Source organism: Nerophis ophidion, linkage group LG07 (assembly GCF_033978795.1).
Source record: "Nerophis ophidion isolate RoL-2023_Sa linkage group LG07, RoL_Noph_v1.0, whole genome shotgun sequence".
In the NCBI taxonomy this organism is placed as follows: Eukaryota; Metazoa; Chordata; class Actinopteri; order Syngnathiformes; family Syngnathidae; genus Nerophis; species Nerophis ophidion.
Window position 1 is genome coordinate 25,183,848 of NC_084617.1, and position 21,422 is coordinate 25,205,269.

The 21,422-nt window shown below is 43.2% G+C and overlaps 1 protein-coding gene across 1 annotated transcript in view; it reads right to left on the minus strand.

Moving 5' to 3' along the window:
• Positions 1-3,138: 3,138 nt before the first annotated feature.
• The window catches only part of LOC133556522 (tryptase-like), a 31,605-nt gene continuing 13,321 nt past the window's right edge, over positions 3,139-21,422 (minus strand). Inside the window, 6 exon segments of the mRNA XM_061906514.1 lie at positions 3,139-3,314; positions 3,350-3,620; positions 3,680-3,825; positions 3,894-4,156; positions 8,208-8,370; positions 8,497-8,517. Coding sequence (XP_061762498.1) covers positions 3,139-3,314; positions 3,350-3,620; positions 3,680-3,825; positions 3,894-4,156; positions 8,208-8,370; positions 8,497-8,517 — 1,040 coding nt within the window.

Here is a 21,422-nt window from a genome sequence, read left to right on the forward strand (position 1 = left end):
AAAAAAAATCCAAGAATTCACATTGTCGGAATTTTAAATAATTTATTTGTAAATTATGGTGGAAAATAAGTATTTGGTCAACCATTCAAAGCTCTCACTGATGGAAGGAGTTGAGTTTATAACAAAAAGTTCTATTTTGGTTTCATCTGACCACATGACATTCTCCCAATCCTCTGCTGTATCATCCATGTATCCATTTTGGTATAAACTCAACTCGTCGTGTTTGGAGGAAGAAGAATACTGAGTTGCATCCCAAGAACACCAGACCGACTGTGAAGCATGGGGGTGGAAACATCATGCTTTGGGGCCATTTTTCTTCTCAGGGGACAGGACGAATGATCCGTGTTAAGGAAAGAATGAATGGGGCCATGTATTTTGAGATTTTGAGCCAAAACCTCCTTCTATAAGTGAGAGCTTTGAATAGTTGACCAAATACTTCTTTCCCACCATAATTTACAAATAAATTCTTAAAAATTCCTACAATGTGAATTCCTGGATTTTTTTTCACATTCTGTCTCTCCCAGTTGAAGTGTACCTATGATGAAAATTACAGACCTCTGTCATCATTTTAAGTGGGAGAACATGGACAATCGGTGGCTGACTAAATACTTTTTTGCCCCACTGTATGTATAATATTCTATTTACAGAAAAATCACTGGTAGCAGTTATATTTGCTATCAGAATAATTAAAATCTATAAAAATATTACTGTTTTGGTGAAAATAATTTGGACATATTGGCTATAATTTTATTATGGTTTTAATTTAATTGTAAACATTCAATAAAATGTACCATATGTCTGTACTTTGAAAAAGTGAAATCATTATTTAAAAAATGTTGACTCACTTAGAAAATATTTTAACACAAGAGCAAACAAATCCATAAATGATAAGTAAAATCAAACTAATAAAAGACTTGAACTTGTACGGCAGAAAAATGAAGCAGAAAATGATAAATTATTTTAAATATATATATATATATATATATATATATATATATATATATATATATATATATATATATATATATATATATATATATATATATATAAATATATATATGTAGGTGTGGGAAAAAATCACAAGACTACTTCATCTCTACAGATCTGTTTCATGAGGGGTTCCCTCAATCATCAGGAGATTTTAATGGAAGCATTCACATACAATGGTTTATATAGAGCACAGAGTGGGTGGGTACAGGCAGGCGTAGGGTGTGGTGATTGGCTCATGTGTTACCTAGGAGGTGTTTCCGTCTGTGGCGGCATGTTGAAATGATTTCACTGCGCTTGTTGAGGGATAATAGCTCTGGATGATATATAATAAACAGTTTCTCTTTTAAGCATAGGTTGCATCTTTTATTACCACTGTTGTAAGGTGTGCTGGATGCAAGAATTTGCCATGTTATTGAATATTCAACATTATTGTCTTTGAGGTTCCAAATGTGTTTGCTGAGTTCTGTAGAATTCTGCAAAGTCTGGTTTCTAAAGGAGGCGTTGTGATTATTCCATCTTGTTTTGAACGCTCCTTCGGTTAATCCTACGTACGTGTCGGATGTGTTAATGTCCTTGCGTATTACCTTTGCTTGGTAAACGACTGATGTCTGTAAGCACCTTCCGTTGAGAGGGCAATCAGGTTTCTTGCGACAGTTACATTCATTATTGGTTTCAGAGTCGTTTAGTCTGGGGGTAGGCAGTCCTTCTGCAATTGCTTTGTTGTGGTTTGAAATTATTTATTGCATGTTATTCATACAGCTGTAGCTCAATTTAATGTTGTTCTTGTTGAATATTTTTCTTAGGGTATTGCCTTTGGGGAAGTGTTTGTCGATCAGAGTGAGGAACTTGCGGCCGATGTTGGTTGAGACGTCTTTGCTGAATGGCGGATTGTACCAGATGATCTTGTTTCGTTTTCTGCTCTTTTTTGGTTGGTTTCCTGGAGTGGGTTCATAGGTGAGGGTGAAGTTGTATCCGCTTTCATCAAGTGCTTTCTGGTACGGGGGGGTTGCTTGGTCGAATTCAGCTTTGCTGGATGACAGCATCGATAGCCTTTTATTAATTCCGGTAGGTATTCTTTTCGTGGTGGTGGGTGGGTGGTTGCTGTCATGGTGCACGTATTGGAGTGTTGTGTTGGGTTTCGTGAATGGTTGGTAGCTGTTATTTCTCAGGTTGAAAGTGACGTCGAGGAAGTTGACGGTTTGCTTGTTGGCTTCAATCGTGATCCGTAGGCCGTTTTCTTTGAAGATTTGGCATATGCGCTTCTTGGTGTTCTCGCTGCTACAGCTGTATGAATAACATGCAACAAATCATTTCAAACCACAACAAAGCAATTGCAGAAGGACTGCCTACCCCCAGACTAAACGACTCTGAAACCAATAATGAATGTAACTGTCGCAAGAAACCTGATTGCCCTCTCAACGGAAGGTGCTTACAGACATCAGTCGTTTACCAAGCAAAGGTAATACGCAAGGGCATTAACACATCCGACACGTACGTAGGATTAACCGAAGGAGCGTTCAAAACAAGATGGAATAATCACAACGCCTCCTTTAGAAACCAGACTTTGCAGAATTCTACAGAACTCAGCAAACACATTTGGAACCTCAAAGACAATAATGTTGAATATTCAATAACATGGCAAATTCTTGCATCCAGCACACCTTACAACAGTGGTAATAAAAGATGCAACATATGCTTAAAAGAGAAACTGTTTATTATATATCATCCAGAGCTATCATCCCTCAACAAGCGCAGTGAAATCATTTCAACATGCCGCCACAGACGGAAACACCTCCTAGGTAACACATGAGCCAATCACCACACCCTACGCCTGCCTGTACCCACCCACTCTGTGCTCTATATAAACCATTGTATGTGAATGCTTCCATTAAAATCTCCTGATGATTGAGGGAACCCCTCATGAAACAGATCTGCAGAGATGAAGTAGTCTTGTGATTTTTTCCCACACCTACATACTGCGCTCTACCACGGTATCGAGCACTATTCTCTGGATAATCCAATCAAGACATATATATATATATATATATATGTATATATATATATATATATATATATATATATATATATATATATATATATATATATATATATATATAAATAAGTGATCCAGTGTGCAGCTAGAAAGTCTCACCGCGTGAAGCAGTCGGCGCTACTCAGTACGACGTCCTCGGCCACCAAAGTGCCGCCGCAGACGTGACTTCCGTTCCAGTGCAAGCTCGCCATCCATGGCCACACCCCTTCCGTCGCCACCGAGGATCCCCCTGAGATGCGCGTGTTCAAGTCGGTGCGCCCGCACAGCACAGCTGGAGAGACAGAGCACGTCAACCCGCAGCTGAACACATCCTTTGGGGGGTGTGCGGCTCACCTGGGGCGAGAGGCGGGAGGCCGGGACAGCTGACGCCGAGGTCGGCGTCTACTCCCGCGGATGTGAAGGTGACAAAGCCTGGCGTGTCGGCATCGATTTGGCTGCTGATTCACGCTTGGTAACGCGACACTCGGGTGTAGACGCCTGGCAGCTCTGGAAGTGTACAACCTTGTCCGAAGCTCACCACCCCGCTTTGAACCCAGATGCCATCTTGTTCGCTTGCCAGCGCACCGCCCGAGTCCCCCTTGGAGGAGACGTGTGTCAGCGACACGGACGTCTTCTTCCTTTCCTGACCAGACTCACCTGGCAGACGTCTCTGCCGCCAGCACGCGGACCAGCGCAGATCATGTTGTCTGTGATCCTTCCCACCTCAAAGTCACAGTTGCATTGATGGTTACCCACCAGCGGAAGCTCCACTTCCATCAGGTTCTGTGGGCGGGGCAACGGCTCTGCACAGAACACAAGACTCGTCAGCGCCCGTTTTTACTTCAGCCTCGTCAAATATCTCCCGGTGCACCTCCGGAACCGACGTTGCCCCAGCCGGTGACCCAGCTGTGTGTTCCGCTGAAGAAGGTGCTGTCGGACGCCGCCAAGCAAACGGGCCTGATGAAGTCGCTGAAGACCACAGGCACCGACAGTCTCAGGAAGACCAGGTCGTTGTCCATAACCCCGCTTGTGTAGTTGGGATGGATGATCCTCTGAATGATGCCGCGAGACACCTCGTTGGGATTGGAGCCCTGCTGGCTCTGACGACCCAGATACGCTATCAAGGTCCTGGAACTGTACACACACCAAAGGGCGGCAACCAAATGTTATACTAATGGGCTTTGATCCATCTCTGTCAACATGAAAGGATCTAGTACAGAGGTGTCCAAACCTAAGGACCACATACTTAAAAATGGAAGGCTCCCACTTCGATACATTTTGAAGGTGAAAGATACTCCAAACAACCCAAACAAACCCAAACAACTTTTCATTTGATGCGTTTACTTTATTTTCATGACTATTTACATTGTAGATTTTCACTGAAAGCATCAAAACTATGAATGAACACATTTGGAGTTATGTACTTAACAAAAAAAGGTGAAATAACTGAAAATATATTCTAGTTTCTTTAAAATAGCCACCCTTTGCTCTGATTAGTGCTTTGCACACTCTTGGCATTCTCTGGATGAGTTTTTAGCACACCTGTGAAGTGAAAACTATTTCAGGTGACTACCTCTCGAAGCTCATTGAGAGAATGTCAAGAGTGTGCAAAGCAGTAATCAGAGCAAAGGGTGGCTATTTTGAAGAAACTAAGATATAAAACATGTTTTCAGTTATGTTTACACAAGTTTAACTGTTAGCATGCTAACTTTTTTTAAATCTTATTTTACATGCTTATGCGTCACAGTCATATAACTTGGTACTTGACACATGCTAGCTGTTAGCATGCTAACATTAGCTTTTATGTTCGGCTTGTGCATTTTCAGCATCCACACACAATTTCTCCCAAAATTGGATATTCTATTTTTGTTTTGTTTAGTGTTCTAATCTGGGATGTGTTTATTTTGTCTTTAGAATTTGTCGCAGGTCAATAAAAAACAAGCCGCGGGCTGCAAATGGCCCCTGTGCCGCACTTTGGACACCATTTATCTCGTACATTTAACGTTCTTTTTAAATAAGTGAAGTCTCCATGTTTGAACACACTCACAAGCAAGATAAAAATGATTTCAAAATAAATAATACAAATGATAAAACCATGATTTTTCGGTTTAAATGAATGAAATTAGATTAAAAGCTAGCATAAAATGTTAGCATGCTAATGGTCACATAATATATGAAAGGTTTGTGTACTCAAAAACAATAGTTTGAATAAATAAAAAAAGTAGCATAAAATGTTGCCATGATAAAATGTTAACATTAACGTGTTAACAGTTAGCATACTTGCAAGGTGGATACAAGTCTTAAAATCCATGAATTTTAGGTGTAAATGATAGAAATTGTCTGAAATTCTAGCATAAACAGTTAGCATGCTAATATAAAATAAAAAGTTAGCATACCTCTTAGATGGTGCCAAGTACGAAATTTATGATTTTTAAGTTCAAATGATAAAAAGTGTAAAAAATACTAGCATAAAAAGTTGGCATCTGGCATGATAACGTCAGAAAAAGTTAGCATACTTTTAAGATGAAGCCACGTTTCAAAAATTATAATTTTTAGCTTAAACTAAAAGAAAATTTGATAAAAGGCTAGCATAACATGTTAACATGCTAATGTTAGCATGTTAATGTTAAAATGGCAACAGCTGGATGACAAGATGTAGTGCAAAATCGAATTTTAGGTTTAAATTACATCAGGAGTGTCCAAATATTTAGCTTCTCAGTGCCAAAGTCAAACTGCCCTAATGGGCTGCGGGACAAAAGCAGCCATTTTAAGCATTCAGCATCTTTAAAAGTGAAGTGTTTAGCACCATTCAACATATTTAAAGCAGTGGAGCTTGTCTCATTCCATAGATAGCTAATTGAAATTAAAATTAATTGATTGTAGCTGAGATAGGCTCCAGCGCTCCCCGCACCCCGAAGGGAATAAGCGGTAGGAAATGGATGGATGGATCAAATGTTCCCAATTTAAAATACGCCCATCGGCGCAAAGGAGACCTTTCCGACGGTATAACATATGTGGGGGTTTGTTGGCCGGTTCGTCACGTATTACACAAAAGGGCCATACCCATTCAATTGGCCCATTTATTTTTTTATTTATTTTTTTGTTCGTGAATAGTGTTGCCATCGTAACACAAATGGTTCCCAATTTAGATTCCCGCCATCGGCGTGAACGAGACCTTTCCGACGGTATAACATATGTGGGGTTTTATTGGCCAGTTCATCTCGTAGTGGATGTAAGAGAAACGTGCGGAACAAGAAATATAATAAAAAGGATAAAAGTTGGAAGTATGAGCAATAATAATATGGGCTGCTTGCATTGCAGCAGGCCCATAATAAAAGTTGAAGTATGAGCAATAATAATATGGGCTGAGGACTTCATGGTGGGAGAGGGATTAGTGCGTCTGCCTCACAATACGAAGGTCCTGAGTAGTCCTGGGTTCAATCCCGGGCTCGGGATCTCTCTGTGTGGAGTTTGCATGTTCTCCCCGTGAATGCGTGGCTTCCCTCCGGGTACTCCGGCTTCCTCCCACCTCCAAAGACATGCACCTGGGGATAGGGTTGGGTATCGAGTATCGAGTATTGATTGGAACTGGGACTAATTTTCCGATTCTCCCAGAATCGTTTAAAAGTTTAAATTTCGATTCCTAGTTTCGATACCCAGTCCGCCGACCGGAAAAAAAGAATAAGTCTGCCGACCGGAAGAAGAAGCCGCTGACGACCAACGAAGAAGTGCCCACCGCCGGAAGTGTTAGTATGTAGCCGAGTGAGTCAGTCAAGCATGGAAAGCGGGCGTCGGCGGTCGAAAGTGTGGCTTTATTTTACTAAAAAAAATGAAATATCGGCAAAATGTAACACGTGCGACAGTACTGTTTCGTGCTTAGGAGGGTGCACGTCGAACATGATGAAGCACCTCCGAGTTCATGGAGTTCAAATAAATGCGTGTCCCGTCTTCGATGCGCTGCGCCGACCGTCCTCCTCTGCCTCTTCCTCTGGCTCCAGCTCCGACGCCCAGCCAGGCACCTCGGTGACTGAACTGCAGCCCGAATCCGGTAAGTAAAACAATATAAATGCAATAAATAATGTGTTTTGCGCCAACGTTGAGGCAGCTAACAATTTAGCCCGCATATTTTTTCATAGACAATTTACAACCTGCTAGCCAGGCTAGATGTGCTCAGCGTACTCCGTTCACCGTAGCGGCAATGGAGAAGATGTCGGTGCCACAGACGGAAGAGTGCCACAGAAAGGTCACTGCACACATAGTCAAAAGACTGCATCCCTTTTCAGAGGTGGAATCTCCAACATTTGGGTTGGTTAAGCAATAACATTAGAGCTAAGCTAATTGATACTGGGCTAAACAGTATCAGCAACATTACATGTGTGTTTATGTTTGCAGGGATATGGTGAAAACTCTCAACCCAAAGTACATACCACCTTCCAGGGACTACCTGGCAAACACATTGATCCCGGCATGGTACAAGAAGAATCGAGAATCGTCGGGAATCGGAATCGAAACAAAGAATCGGAATCGGAATCGTTCGAATTCAAACGATACCCAACCCTACCTGGGGATAGGTTGATTGGCAACACTAAATGGTCCCTAGTGTGTGAATGTGAGTGTGAATGTTGTCTGTCTATCTGTGTTGGCCCTGCGATGAGGTGGCGACTTGTCCAGGGTGTACGACGCCTTCCGCCCGATTGTAGCTGAGATAGGCACCAGCGCCCCCCGCGACGCCAAAGGGAATAAGCGGTAGGAAATGGATGGATGGGTGGAATATGTGCTGCTTGCGTTGCAAGCGCCCATCAGTGAATGGGCGCTGGCATTGCAGCAGGCCCATAATAATAATAAATACATGAATTTTGGTGTAGAAAAACATATTTGTGAATGCTTTGGAGCATTCACACAATTAGAATCCAACAGTTATTTTTTCTAAAGTAATTCTGTACTTTTTTTAATCGATTAAGAATCGTGATTCAATAGAATTTTTTTTTTTTTTTACACCCCTATTAGTCAGCTACTGCAGGAATTCCCGATCTTGCAATCGACCCAATTCACCAAAATTCACCTAATCTGTGCATTGGTTCTCATACTTTGTCCGATGACCGCAACTTCCTGACACATTTTAACCAATCAAATGACACCAAAAGTGTAGTTCATATTTGGTGTAATAGAAGAAGAGGGCACTCACCTCCCAAAGCAGTGGGCGGCAGATAGAACCCACTCACTGTTGACCAGAGACCCCGCACAGAAGTGACGCCCAGATCTGTGCATACTGACCTACCAGGGCCACGCCCCCGCGTGGGCCGTCTGACCGCCCACGATGCGATTGTTGAGTGGGGGTCTCCTGCACTCTGCACACACACAACCGCACGCTGTGTCAGGCTCAATGTGACCTTAAATCCCATCAAAGTTCTCACGTGCGTCCTTCTGTACATGGCGTTTTCTTCAAAGTCATTAGTCAAACAGGTGACACTTACCGTTTATCTGCGCCGCACACCCTGAGGACACACAAAGGCAAGAAATAAGTGCCAATCCTGATCAATCAGCAATAATTAATGCAGCAAGGACATGGAAGCCACCATCAGAAGAAGAAAAAATATTTTCATACATTTAAAAGTAACAAGATAGTGTATTTTGATTTTTTTTAAGTGTTTGCATGAAAAATGGATGGCAAAACAATCAGAGGTGTAATGTATCCATCCATCCATCCATCCATCATCTTCCGCTTATCCGAGGTCGGGTCGCGGGGGCAGCAGCCTAAGCAGGGAAGCCCAGACTTCCCTCTCTCCAGCCACTTCGTCTAGCTCTTCCCGGTGGATCCCAAGGCGTTCCCAGGCCAGCCGGGAGACATAGTCTTCCCAACGTGTCCTGGGTCTTCCCCGTGGCCTCCTACCAGCTGGACGTGCCCTAAACACCTCACTAGGGAGGCGTTCGGGTGGCATCCTGACCAGATGACCGAACCACCTCATCTGGCTCCTCTCGATGTGGAGGAGCAGCGGCTTTACGTTGAGTTCCTCCCGGATAGCAGAGCTTCTCACCCTATCTCTAAGGGAGAGCCCCACCACCCGGCGGAGGAAACTCATTTCCGCCGATTGTACCCGTGATCTTATCCTTTCGGTCATGACCCAAAGCTCATGACCATAGGTGAGGATGGGAATGTAGATCGACCGGTAAATTGAGAGCTTTGCCTTCCGGCTCAGCTCCTTCTTCACCACAACGGATCGATACAACGTCCGCATTACTGAAGACGCCGCACCGATCCGCCTGTCGATCTCACGATCCACTCTTCCCCCACTCGTGAACAAGACTCCTAGGTACTTGAACTCCTCCACTTGGGGCAGGGTCTCCTCCCCAACCCGGAGATGGCACTCCACCCTTTTCCGGGCGAGAACCATTGACTCAGACTTGGAGGTGCATATTCTCATTCCGGTCGCTTCACCCTCGGCTGCGAACCGATCCAGTGAGAGCTGAAGATCCCGGCCAGATGAAGCCATCAGGACTACATCATCTGCAAAAAGTAGAGACCTAATCCCGTGGCCACCAAACCAGATCCCCTCAACACCTTGACTGCGCCTAGAAATTCTGTCCATAAAAGTTATGAACAGAATCGGTGACAAAGGACAGCCTTGGCGGAGTCCAACCCTCACTGGAAACGTGTCTGACTTACTGCCAGCAATGCGGACCAAGCTCTGACACTGATCATACAGGGAGCGGACCGCCACAATAAGACAGTCCGGTACCCCATACTCTCTGAGCACTCCCCACAGGACTTCCCGAGGGACACGGTCGAATGCCTTCTCCAAGTCCACAAAGCACATGTAGACTGGTTGGGCAAACTCCCATGCACCCTCAAGAACCCTGCCGAGAGTATAGAGCTGGTCCACAGTTCCACGACCAGGACGAAAACCACACTGTTCCTCCTGAATCCGAGGTTCGACTATCCGGCGAAGCCTCCTCTCCAGTACACCTGAATAAACCTTACCGGGAAGGCTGAGGAGTGTGATCCCATGATAGTTGGAACACACCCTCCGGTCCCCCTTCTTAAAGAGCGGGACCACCACCCCGGTCTGCCAATCCAGAGGTCCCGCCCCCGATGTCCACGCGATGCTGCAGAGTCTTGTCAACCAATCAATTCAGAGTATGTTGGCTCTTGAGTTGAGACCACAATAAAATGACATGATGAATGGAGGGCTGATTCTACGATTCAAACTGGGGCTGGAGAAGGCTGCCTTCTTTACCCACCTGGAACTGAAAGTGTGTATGTGCTCAAGTACGCCGTCTGCTCCACATTTCCTGAGGCTAACACTCTGCTGCTGCTGCTGCCCTGAGGAGGCTAACACTCTGCTGCTGCTGCTGCTGCCCTGAGGAGGCTAACACTCTGCTGCTGCTGCTGCCCTGAGGAGGCTAACACTGCTGCTGCTGCTGCCCTGAGGAGGCTAACACTCTGCTGCTGCTGCTGCCCTGAGGAGGCTAACACTGCTGCTGCTGCCCTGAGGAGGCTAACACTGCTGCTGCTGCTGCTGCCATGAGGAGGCTAACAATCTGCTGCTGCTGCTGCCCTGAGGAGGCTAACACTGCTGGTGCTGCTGCTGCCCTGAGGAGGCTAATAATCTGCTGCTGCTGCCCCAAGGAGGCTAACAATCTGCTGCTGCTGCTGCTGCCCTGAGGAGGCTAACAATTTGCTGCTGCTGCTGCTGCTGCCCTGAGGAGGCTAACACTCTGCTGCTGCTGCTGCTGCCCTGAGGAGGCTAACACTCTGCTGCTGCTGCTGCTGCTGCCCTGGGGAGGCTAACACTCTGCTGCTGCTGCTGCTGCTGCTGCCCTGAGGAGGCTAGCACTCTGCTGCTGCTGCTGCTGCTGCCCTGGGGAGGCTAACACTCTGCTGCTGCTGCTGCTGCTGCTGCCCTGAGGAGGCTAACACTCTGCTGCTGCTGCCCTGAGGAGGCTAAACATTTGCTGCTGCTGCTGCTGCTGCCCTGAGGAGGCTAACACTCTGCTGCTGCTGCCCTGAGGAGGCTAACACTCTGCTGCTGCTGCTGCTGCCCTGAGGAGGCTAACACTCTGCTGCTGCTGCTGCCCTGAGGAGGCTAAAAATTTGCTGCTGGTGCCCTGAGGAGGCTAACACTCTGCTGCTGCTGCTGCTGCCCTGAGGAGGTTAACACTGCTGCTGCCCTGAGGAGGCTAACACTCTGCTGCTGCTGCTGCTGCTGCTGCTGCCCTGAGGAGGCTAACACTCTGCTGCTGCTGCTGCCCTGAGGAGGCTAGCACTCTGCTGCTGCTGCTGCTGCTGCTGCCCTGAGGAGGCTAGCACTCTGCTGCTGCTGCTGCTGCTGCCCTGAGGAGGCTAGCACTCTGCTGCTGCTGCTGCTGCTGCCCTGGGGAGGCTAACACTGCTGCTGCTGCCCTGAGGAGGCTAACACTGCTGCTGCTGCCCTGAGGAGGCTAACACTGCTGCTGCTGCTTCTGCCCTGAGGAGGCTAACACTGCTGCTGCTGCTGCTGCCCTGAGGAGGCTAACAATCTGCTGCTGCTGCTGCCCTGAGGAGGCTAACACTCTGCTGCTGCTGCCCCGAGGAGGCTAACACTGCTGCTGCTGCTGCTGCCCTGAGGAGGCTAACAATTTGCTGCTGCTGCTGCCCCGAGGAGGCTAACACTCTGCTGCTGCTGCTGCTGCCCTGAGGAGGCTAACACTCTGCTGCTGCTGCCCTGAGGAGGCTAGCACTCTGCTGCTGCTGCTGCTGCTGCTGCTGCCCTGAGGAGGCTAACACTCTGCTGCTGCTGCCCTGAGGAGGCTAACACTCTGCTGCTGCTGCTGCTGCTGCCCTGAGGAGGCTAAAAATTTGCTGCTGCTGCTGCTGCCCTGAGGAGGCTAACACTCTGCTGCTGCTGCTGCTGCCCTGAGGAGGCTAACACTGGTGCTGCCCTGAGGAGGCTAACACTCTGCTGCTGCTGCTGCTGCTGCCCTGAGGAGGCTAAAAATTTGCTGCTGCTGCTGCTGCTGCCCTGAGGAGGCTAACACTCTGCTGCTGCTGCTGCTGCCCTGAGGAGGCTAACACTGCTGCTGCCCTTAGGAGGCTAACACTCTGCTGCTGCTGCTGCCCTGAGGAGGCTAACACTCGGCTGCTGCTGCTGCCCTGAGGAGGCTAACACTGCTGCTGCCCTTAGGAGGCTAACACTCTGCTGCTGCTGCTGCCCTGAGGAGGCTAACACTCTGCTGCTGCTGCTGCTGCTGCTGCCCTGAGGAGGCTAGCACTCTGCTGCTGCTGCCCTGAGGAGGCTAGCACTCTGCTGCTGCTGCTGCTGCTGCCCTGGGGAGGCTTACACTTTGCTGCTGCTGCCCTGAGGAGGCTAACACTCTGCTGCTGCTGCTGCTGCCCTGAGGAGGCTAGCACTCTGCTGCTGCTGCTGCTGCTGCCCTGGGGAGGTTAACACTCTGCTGCTGCTGCTGCCCTGAGGAATTAGCAAGCATTCACTAACATCAATTTCTCCAACTCCAGTACAGCAGCACCAACCACCAACAGATCAAGCAGACTGCCATAAAGCCTGCTGATCAAGGTACTCCAAGGTCAAACTACCAACAGTAACAATGCCTCCTAGGAAGGCACAGGTTGACGAGCTGGAAGAAATAAAACTCTCGCTTAACTTTATGTCTGAAGAGTTGTCCAGAGTGGAAAACCAACAAACTGCATTTAGTCAACTAGTGGAGGAAGTTAGAGAGCTAAAAAAAATAATTGTAGAAAAAGACAAATCAATTAAAATATTGGAAAGACGTGTTGATGAACTTGAACAATGCACAAGAATGGATGATGTGATTGTCAGTGGCTTGAACACCAAACACCGCTCATATGCTCGAGCAACTGCAGGTGAAAAGAATGGTGGGGATGAGTCCACGACGGAGCTAGAAAACCTGGAGCAACAGGTCCTGCAGTTTTTTCGGTCTAAGAACATTGAAATAGACAGTAATGCTATCTCTGCCTGTCATACCCTCCCTCGAAGGGATAACTTGGCAAAACAAGCAATTATTATAAGGTTTACGAACAGGAAAGTAAAAACTGATCTTTTGAGACAGTCTAAAAAGTTAAGAGGTACGGCAGTGTACATTAATGAGCACTTAACAAAAAAACAACTCGGACATAGCAAGACAGGCTAGGGCCCTAAAGAAACAAGGGAAAATTCAGTCCACGTGGACACGGAATTGCAAAGTCTCGATAAAACTACAGGGCACGCCTGAAGAAGCAAAGGTTCTAGTAATCAGAGAAATGGGGGAGCTTGAAAAGTACAAATGATGAAACCAGAAATCATGTTGCCAACTTGGTAATTGAATGTTAATATAACAGCAAATGAATGAGTGAAATATGAACTTTGCACTATGTTTGAAAACGATATAGACCCTGAAAAAAATTTCTTCAATGGCATAGCAATGAATTGCAAATATTATACAGATGAACAATATAATGACAGTATAAAATTAAGTAACCAATTAACAATTATACATATTAATAGTAGAAGTCTGTCTGCAAACTTTCACCATATAAAGGAATTTTTAAGTCAATTTGTAAAACCTTTTAGCATTATAGCAATATCAGAAACTTGGATAACTCAAGAAAAAAGTGTAGATTTTGGTCTGAATGGATATGAATTTGTGCATTTGGATAGAATAGATAAAAAGGGAGGAGGAGTAGCACTCTATATTGATAAAAATCTAAACTTTATTAAAGTTGAAAATATGACATCTATCATTGAACAAGTAATGGAATGTATAACGGTAGAGATCATAAGAGAAGGAAGAAAAAATATCCTAGTTAGTTGTATATATAGAACTCCGGGATCCAAAATAGAAACCTTCACCAAAGCTATGGAAGGATTATTTTATAAATTGAATAACAAAGAAATATTTATTAGTGGAGACTTTAACATTGACTTAATACATACAAGTAGCAATAGAGAAACAGCTGAATTTATAGACACAATGCACAGTATGAGTTTGATATCTTTGATAAATAAACCAACAAGAATCACATCACATAGTGCCACCCTAATTGACAATATATTTACCAATATAATGGATGACAACCTAATATGTGGAATCTTGTTAAATGATATAAGTGATCATCTCCCAGTCTTTGTGGTCTACAACTGTGCCAGTAAAATTAAAATCAAGAATGAATGTGAAACTGTCTATAAAATAATCATAACAGAGAAAACGCTCAACAAATTCAAGAATGAACTACAAAAGCAAAATTGGAATACTATTTATGATAAAAAAAAGAAGTTAATACAGCTTATGAAGAATTCTTAAACACATTTAAAATACTATATGATGGAAATTGTCCAGTAGTAAATTATAAAAGGAAGTCAAACTACGGCGAGTTTAAACCGTGGATGACTAAAGAACTCCAAAATGCCTGTAAAAAAAAGAATATTTTATAAAAGGAATTTATTAAAAATAGAACTTTAGTAAAAGAAAATAAATATAAAAAATATAAAAATAAACTAATCAATATAATCAGAATGTGTAAAAAAGATTATTATATAACTAAACTGGAATATAACAAGAATAATATAAGAGGTGTATTGAAAATATTAAATGGTATTATTAGAAATAAAAATTATGATAATCAATACCCACCATACTTTATGGAAAATAACAACATGATTAAGGATAAGGAGGTGATAGTAAATACATTTAATAATTATTTTATAAATATTGGACCGAAACTAGCAGAAGAGATAAAGGTAGAAGGGACAAAAATAGATGCAGCAGATTATATCAACCCAAACCCTAAAACAATGTTTTTAAAACCAGTAGTACAAAGAGAAATCAGGGACATAGTCAAAAGTTTTAAGAACAAAACAAGCAAAGATGTGGATGATATAGACATGCAAACTTTAAAGTATGTGATAGATGGAATTAGTGCTCCATTAGCGTATCTATTTAACCTTTCATTTGAAATGGGAGTATTTCCTCAACTAATGAAAATTGCAAAAGTTGTTCCTATTCACAAAGCGGGAGACGGACACTTATTCACAAACTACAGACCAATCTCAATATTACCACAGTTCTCCAAAATATTAGAAAAAATATTTATAAATACATTCGATGGCTTTGTAGAAAAAAATGAATTATTAACAGATAGGCAGTATGGTTTCAGGAATAATCGATCAACAGCACAAGCATTAACAGATTTTATTGAAGAAATAACAATAGGAGTATTCTTAGATCTTAAGAAGGCTTTTGATATAGTATTCTTATTAGAAAAATGGAAAAATATGGTTTTAGGGGTATTGTTCTGGAATGGATACAAAGTTATTTATCTGATAGAAAGCAGTTTGTACAGATGTCACAAAAAAATCATGTTGGTTAAATATTAAATGTGGGGTACTACAGGGGTCAGTCTTAGGGCCCAAGATGTTCATCATGTATATAAATGATATTTGTAAAGTAACTGAAAACCTTAAATATGTGTTATTTGCGGATGACACCAATGTACTCTGTTCTGATGTGGACTTGCAGCAGCTCCTGAGGACCGTCACCATGGAGATGTGTAAACTAAAAAAATGGTTGGATGCTAATAAATTATCATTAAACCTAAATAAAACTAACTTTATGTTATTTGGAAATAAGAGAAATTATATAGATGTCAAATTATATATAGACAATGTTAGTATAGAAAGAGTAAAGAAAATCAAATTTTTGGGTGTGATCTTGGACCACAGGATCTGCTGGAAGTCACACATTACATACATCAAAGGGAAGTTGGCGAGAAGTATTGCTGTCCTGGGTAAAACAAGGCACATTCTTAATCAAAAAACATTACACACTCTTTATTGTACACTTGTTTTACCATATTTGAGTTACTGTCTAGAAGTTTGGGGAAATACATATAGGACGAACATCCAACCACTATTCATAATGCAAAAAAGGGCCATCAGACTGATACATAACACAGGACCCCGAGAACACACTAATGGATTATTTATAAAAACATTTGATTTAAAACTACCAGATCTCATCCAACTCAAGACTGCCCAAATGATTTATAAAGCAAGTAAAGATTTACTTCCAACAGGGTTACAGAGAAGATTTTTACAAAGAGAAGGGAATTATAATTTAAGAGGAGAACTACTTTTTAAGATCCAATATTGTAGAACAACGCAGAAACGAATGAGTATAACAATAGCAGGGGTTAAAATATGGAACTGTTTAAAGGATGAAATAAAACACAGCACCAACATAAACCAGTTTAAAAAGCTTTTTAAATCATTTATCATTAGTAAATATAAGAAAGAAGAGCAAACATTGTTTTAGAAAGACAATAATATATATGTATATAAATACAATTTATGATTTCATAATTATACATATAGGTTATATTAAAATGTATATATTATCACTTTATATGGAATTTAACTAAATTGTGTATATATAATATATATATATATATATAAGTGTACAAATATATATGTTTGATTTAAATGTTAAACTGTGTATATGAGACGTGTGCTACATATATGTTGCTTATATATTGTTTAAAAAAAAAAAAGTAATATAAGTGAAGCATGTTTTAGATTTTATATATTTTGAACCTTGTTCTTGTTGTGATGGGGTAGGTTTATATAAGGGTTGCTTCAACCTACACCCTTTCGGCTCAATCATTGCTCAAAGACAGCCCCACAGCATCCAGAGCCTTAAGGAACTCCGGGCGGATCTCATCCACCCCCGGGGCCTTTCCGCCGAGGAGCTTTTTAACTACCTCAGCGACCTCAGCCCCAGAAATAGGAGAGTCCACCACAGATTCCCCAGGCACCGCTTCCTCAAAGGAAGACGTGTTGGTGGGATAGAGGAGGTCTTCGAAGTATTCCCTCCACCGATCCACAACATCCGCAGTCGAAGTCAGCAGAACACCATCCGCACCATACACGGTGTTGATAGTGCACTGCTTCCCATTCCTGAGGCGGCTTATGGTGGTCCAGAATCGCTTCGAAACCGTCCGGAAGTCGTTTTCCATGGCTTCCCCGAACTCTTCGCATGTCCGAGTTTTTGCCTCCGCGACCGCTAAAGCTGCACACCGCTTGGCCCGTCGGTACCCGTCCACTGCCTCCGGAGTCCTATGAGCCAAAAGAACCCGATAGGACTCCTTCTTCAGCTTGACGGCATCCCTCACTGCTGGTGTCCACCAACGGGTTCTGGGATTACCGCCACGACAGGCACCAACAACCTTGCGGCCACAGCTCCTATCAGCCGCCTCGACAATAGAGGTTCGGAACATGGTCCACTCGGACTCAATGTCCCTAACCTCCCTCGTGACATGTTCAAAGTTCTCCCGGAGGTGTGAATTGAAACTCTCTCTGACAGGAGACTCTGCCAGACGTTCCCAGCAGACCCTCACAATGCGCTTGGGCCTGCCAGGTCTGTCCGGCATCCTCCCCCACCATCGCAGCCAACTCACCACCAGGTGGTGATCGGTAGAAAGCTCCGCCCCTCTCTTCACCCGAGTGTCCAGAACATGAGGCCGCAAATCCGATGACACAACTACAAAGTCGATCATGGAACTGCGGCCTAGGGTGTCCTGGTGCCAAGTGCACATATGGACACCCTTATGTTTGAACATGGTGTTTGTTATGGACAATCCGTGACGAGCACAAAAGTCCAACAACAAAACACCACTCGGGTTTAGATCCGGGCGACCATTCTTCCCAATCACGCCTCTCCAGGTTTCACTGTCGTTGCCAACATGAGCGTTGAAGTCCCCCAGTAGGACAAGGGAATCACCCGGGGGAGCACTCTCCAGTACTCCCTCGAGTGTACCCAAAAAGGGTGGGTATTCTGAACTGCTGTTTGGTGCGTAAGCACAAACAACAGTCAGGACCCGTCCCCCCACCCGAAGGTGAAGGGAAGCTACCCTCTTATCCACTGGGTTGAACTCAAACGTGCAGGCTTTGAGCCGGGGGGCAACGAGAATTGCCACCCCAGCCCGTCGCCTCTCACTGCCGGCAACGCCAGAGTGGAAGAGGGTCCAGTCCCTCTCGAGGGAACTGGTTCCAGAGCCCTTGCTGTGCGTCGCGGTGAGTCCAAATATATCCAGCTGGAACTTTTCTACCTCGCGGACTAGCTCAGGCTCCTTCCCCCCCAGTGAGGTGACGTTCCACGTCCCAAGAGCTAGCTTCTGTAGGTGTAATGTAGTCGTCGTAAAAATATTTTACAATTACAGTTTGTTTTATTAATGATTGTAAACAGCACTGCCCTATGACTAGGTGTGACAGTCCCCTTCTCAGTGCTGCTGAAGTGATCGCCAAGTGGTGAGTATCGAAGAGATTAGCATGGCACCGTTGGATTTCACGCGTGTGCTTGGTAGGGTTTGGCGTCCGAGCCAGGCATAAGGACGCGGCCTACCAACAGGTTTCATCCAGCTCGCAAGATGAGCTGCATTTTTTTTTTCTAATGAAAAAAAAAACTGCATTTCTTAATGTGTCCACTGGATGTCGCAATAGCGATTCAAGTGTCACCCTGTTCAAAGATGTGGCTGTCAGCAAATATTTCCTTTCATTGTGAATTATCCACTCAACGGACAAAATAGCAAAAAGGTAAGATGCAAACACTTAAGTTTTTGTGCAACGCTCCAAATTGGTTGACGGCACGATGCGCATCCTGAACTCCATCATAAATTGTGTGTTTCTACATTTGTTGTGTGTTCTATTGTATTTTATGCTTACATCTACTATGTTGACATTGGTTAAGTTATGTTACCGTGACTTCGGCTATGGTGTCATATGGATAATTGTTGCGTTTGTATTACAAGTGCAATAATTTAAGGATGATAAATGAATGTGTTGCGGCAGTGGCGGATGTCACCAATGCGACGGTTGCTTGACAAAACACATCTTAAATGGCGAAATGCCAAAAAGCAAGTGCTTGAAGTTGAATGGCTTTGTAAGTGCACTGAGACAAAGTCTAAGTTCATTGCGTTCTTCTTGGTGTTTTTGAAACGGCACCATTTTTTTCCTCTCAATTTACAATTAACTTGTAGTGTTTTGCCAAGACAATTATTTATAATGTGTACATTTTCATAATATGCTTGTTCTACTTTTGGCCAAAGTGAGCCAAAGAAAACCATGTTGAATTTGTCTTTATTTTTAAGTTACCACGCCATGATTTTCCGCCATGCGACCGTTGAGCTCAAGTGAGTTTGACACCAAATATTTCCTTTCACAGTAAATTATCCACTCAACGGATGAAATAGCAAAACGGTAAGATTTAAAGACTTAAGTCAAGATGCCCAACATCTTTGAAATAGTTAGAGTTCCGTGCAACACTCTAAATTGGTTGACGCACCCTGAACTCCATCGTAAATATGTGTGTTTCTAAATTTGTTGTTTGTTCTATTCTATTTTATGCTTATATCTACTTTGTTGACATTGGTTAAGTTATGTTACCTTGATTTCGGCTATGGTGTCATTTTGATAACTGTTGTGTTTGTATTATAGGTGCAATATTTGAATGATGATAAATGAATGTGTTGCGGCAGTAGCAGATGTCACCAATGCGGCGGATGCTTTACCAAAGACGTCTTTAATGGCAAAATGCTAAACGGGAAGTGCTTGAAGTTGAATGGCTTTGTAAGTACACTGAGACAAAGTCTAAGTTCCTTGTGTTCTTTGTGGTGTTTTTGAAACGGCACCATTTTTTTCCTCAATTTTCAACTCACTAGAAGTGTTTTGCCAGGAGGATTATTTGTAATGTGTACATTTTCGTAATGTGCCTGTTCAACTTTCAGCCAAAGTGAGCCAAAGAAAACCATGTTGAAGTTGTCTTTATTTTTAAGTTATCACGCAATGATTTTCCTCCATGTGTCCCCTGAGCTCAAACGGGTTTGACACCCCTAAACTAAGATGGTGCACAATGTGCCAGAGGCTCTTTCAATGCGATCTCGACAACAGCGCCTAATTTGTGCACACCCAAAGTGCATTTCGGGAGAACATGGTGTCCTGAAATGAACCGAATGCAACAACAACAAAAATGCCATGTTGCTAGAGTTTTTCGATAGGAGCAATGGAATGTTCCTTTTCATGTCATCTGCCTCCAACTAAGCCCTGTAGGCATTTAGCAGGCCAAAACTGTCTGTGATTGGGTCTATCGCCTTGACAGTTAGTACATACATTGCAAATGAGCTACATGTAGACACTAAATGATTGTGTGCATTCAGACGTAGACAATTCTACACCAAAAAAAAACAAAAAACATTTTTTTGCTATTTTCCAAAGCCCAGAGTTTTCAAGTCGTTTCAAGGACCAAAATATCTTAGGTGACCTCAAATTCATGATTTTTCGGGACATTTTTCCAATTGAAAAGGAATGAGTCTTTTTTCCAACTTGCACAATTCCCACATTTCTCACCATCCACGCACTCATCTCACCTCGAACAAGCAAAGTTTTAAAAAAGTGTAGCAATTTCCAGAATTCATGCTTTTCCAAAGCCTTACCACTTCCTGAAAATTGTTCCCAGTCCACATTTTTCAACCCTTTCCGACCATTTTTACCTTCAAAACATTTCTCTTAGTTGGGACAATGGATATCTCTTTTTTTCTGTACAAGTTTCGTTTTTTTCCCCAAATTCCAGGAATTTCTGAAAATACCAATTTAAATTCTGTTACTACGGCAACAATTTTTATCCGATTCCAATAAGTCTAACAAATACCCATTCATATCATCCAGGACAATTGTGCCAGTATCAATATTTTTAAAAATCCTACTTTTCCCAAAATTTCCAGGAAATTCCCATTCAAAAAAATGGACGTATTTATAGTTCTACAATGCCCTAAATTCTCAAAAGGTTTTTTGACCTGATTCCGACCTTGTAACCATCCACCCACACTACTCTCTCGATATATCGAACGCAAAACATGTTTAGCATTTCCCCAAAATTCCTGGTTTTCCCATATTTCCCGGACTTTTCTCCCCATTGGGAATATACTGTACAATCTACTGCACGTCCCACATTTCTCATCTGATTTGATTCGTTTCACCATCCACACACTCCACCCACCCTGGACATACAAGCCAGCAGCATGTTTCCTAATACTAAAAAATTCTCTGATTACCCGGAATTATCAGGAATTTTCACCAATTGAAAATATCTGGGCAATGTACAAACCTCTCCATAGCCTCCATATCCTACATTTCTCAGCTGATTAGAACCGTTCCAACACGCACACAATTCACTCACCCCAGTTCATAACAATATATTTATTTTAATGGATTTATTATTTTACTCAATTAATTTGTTTATGGTTTGAAAAAACATTTTCGTGGGCTTTGTCTATATTGTTATTCACGCCACTACCTCAATATACTTCAGCATTTGAAATATATAAATAACTCTATCTTATATTCTTTATGCTATGAGA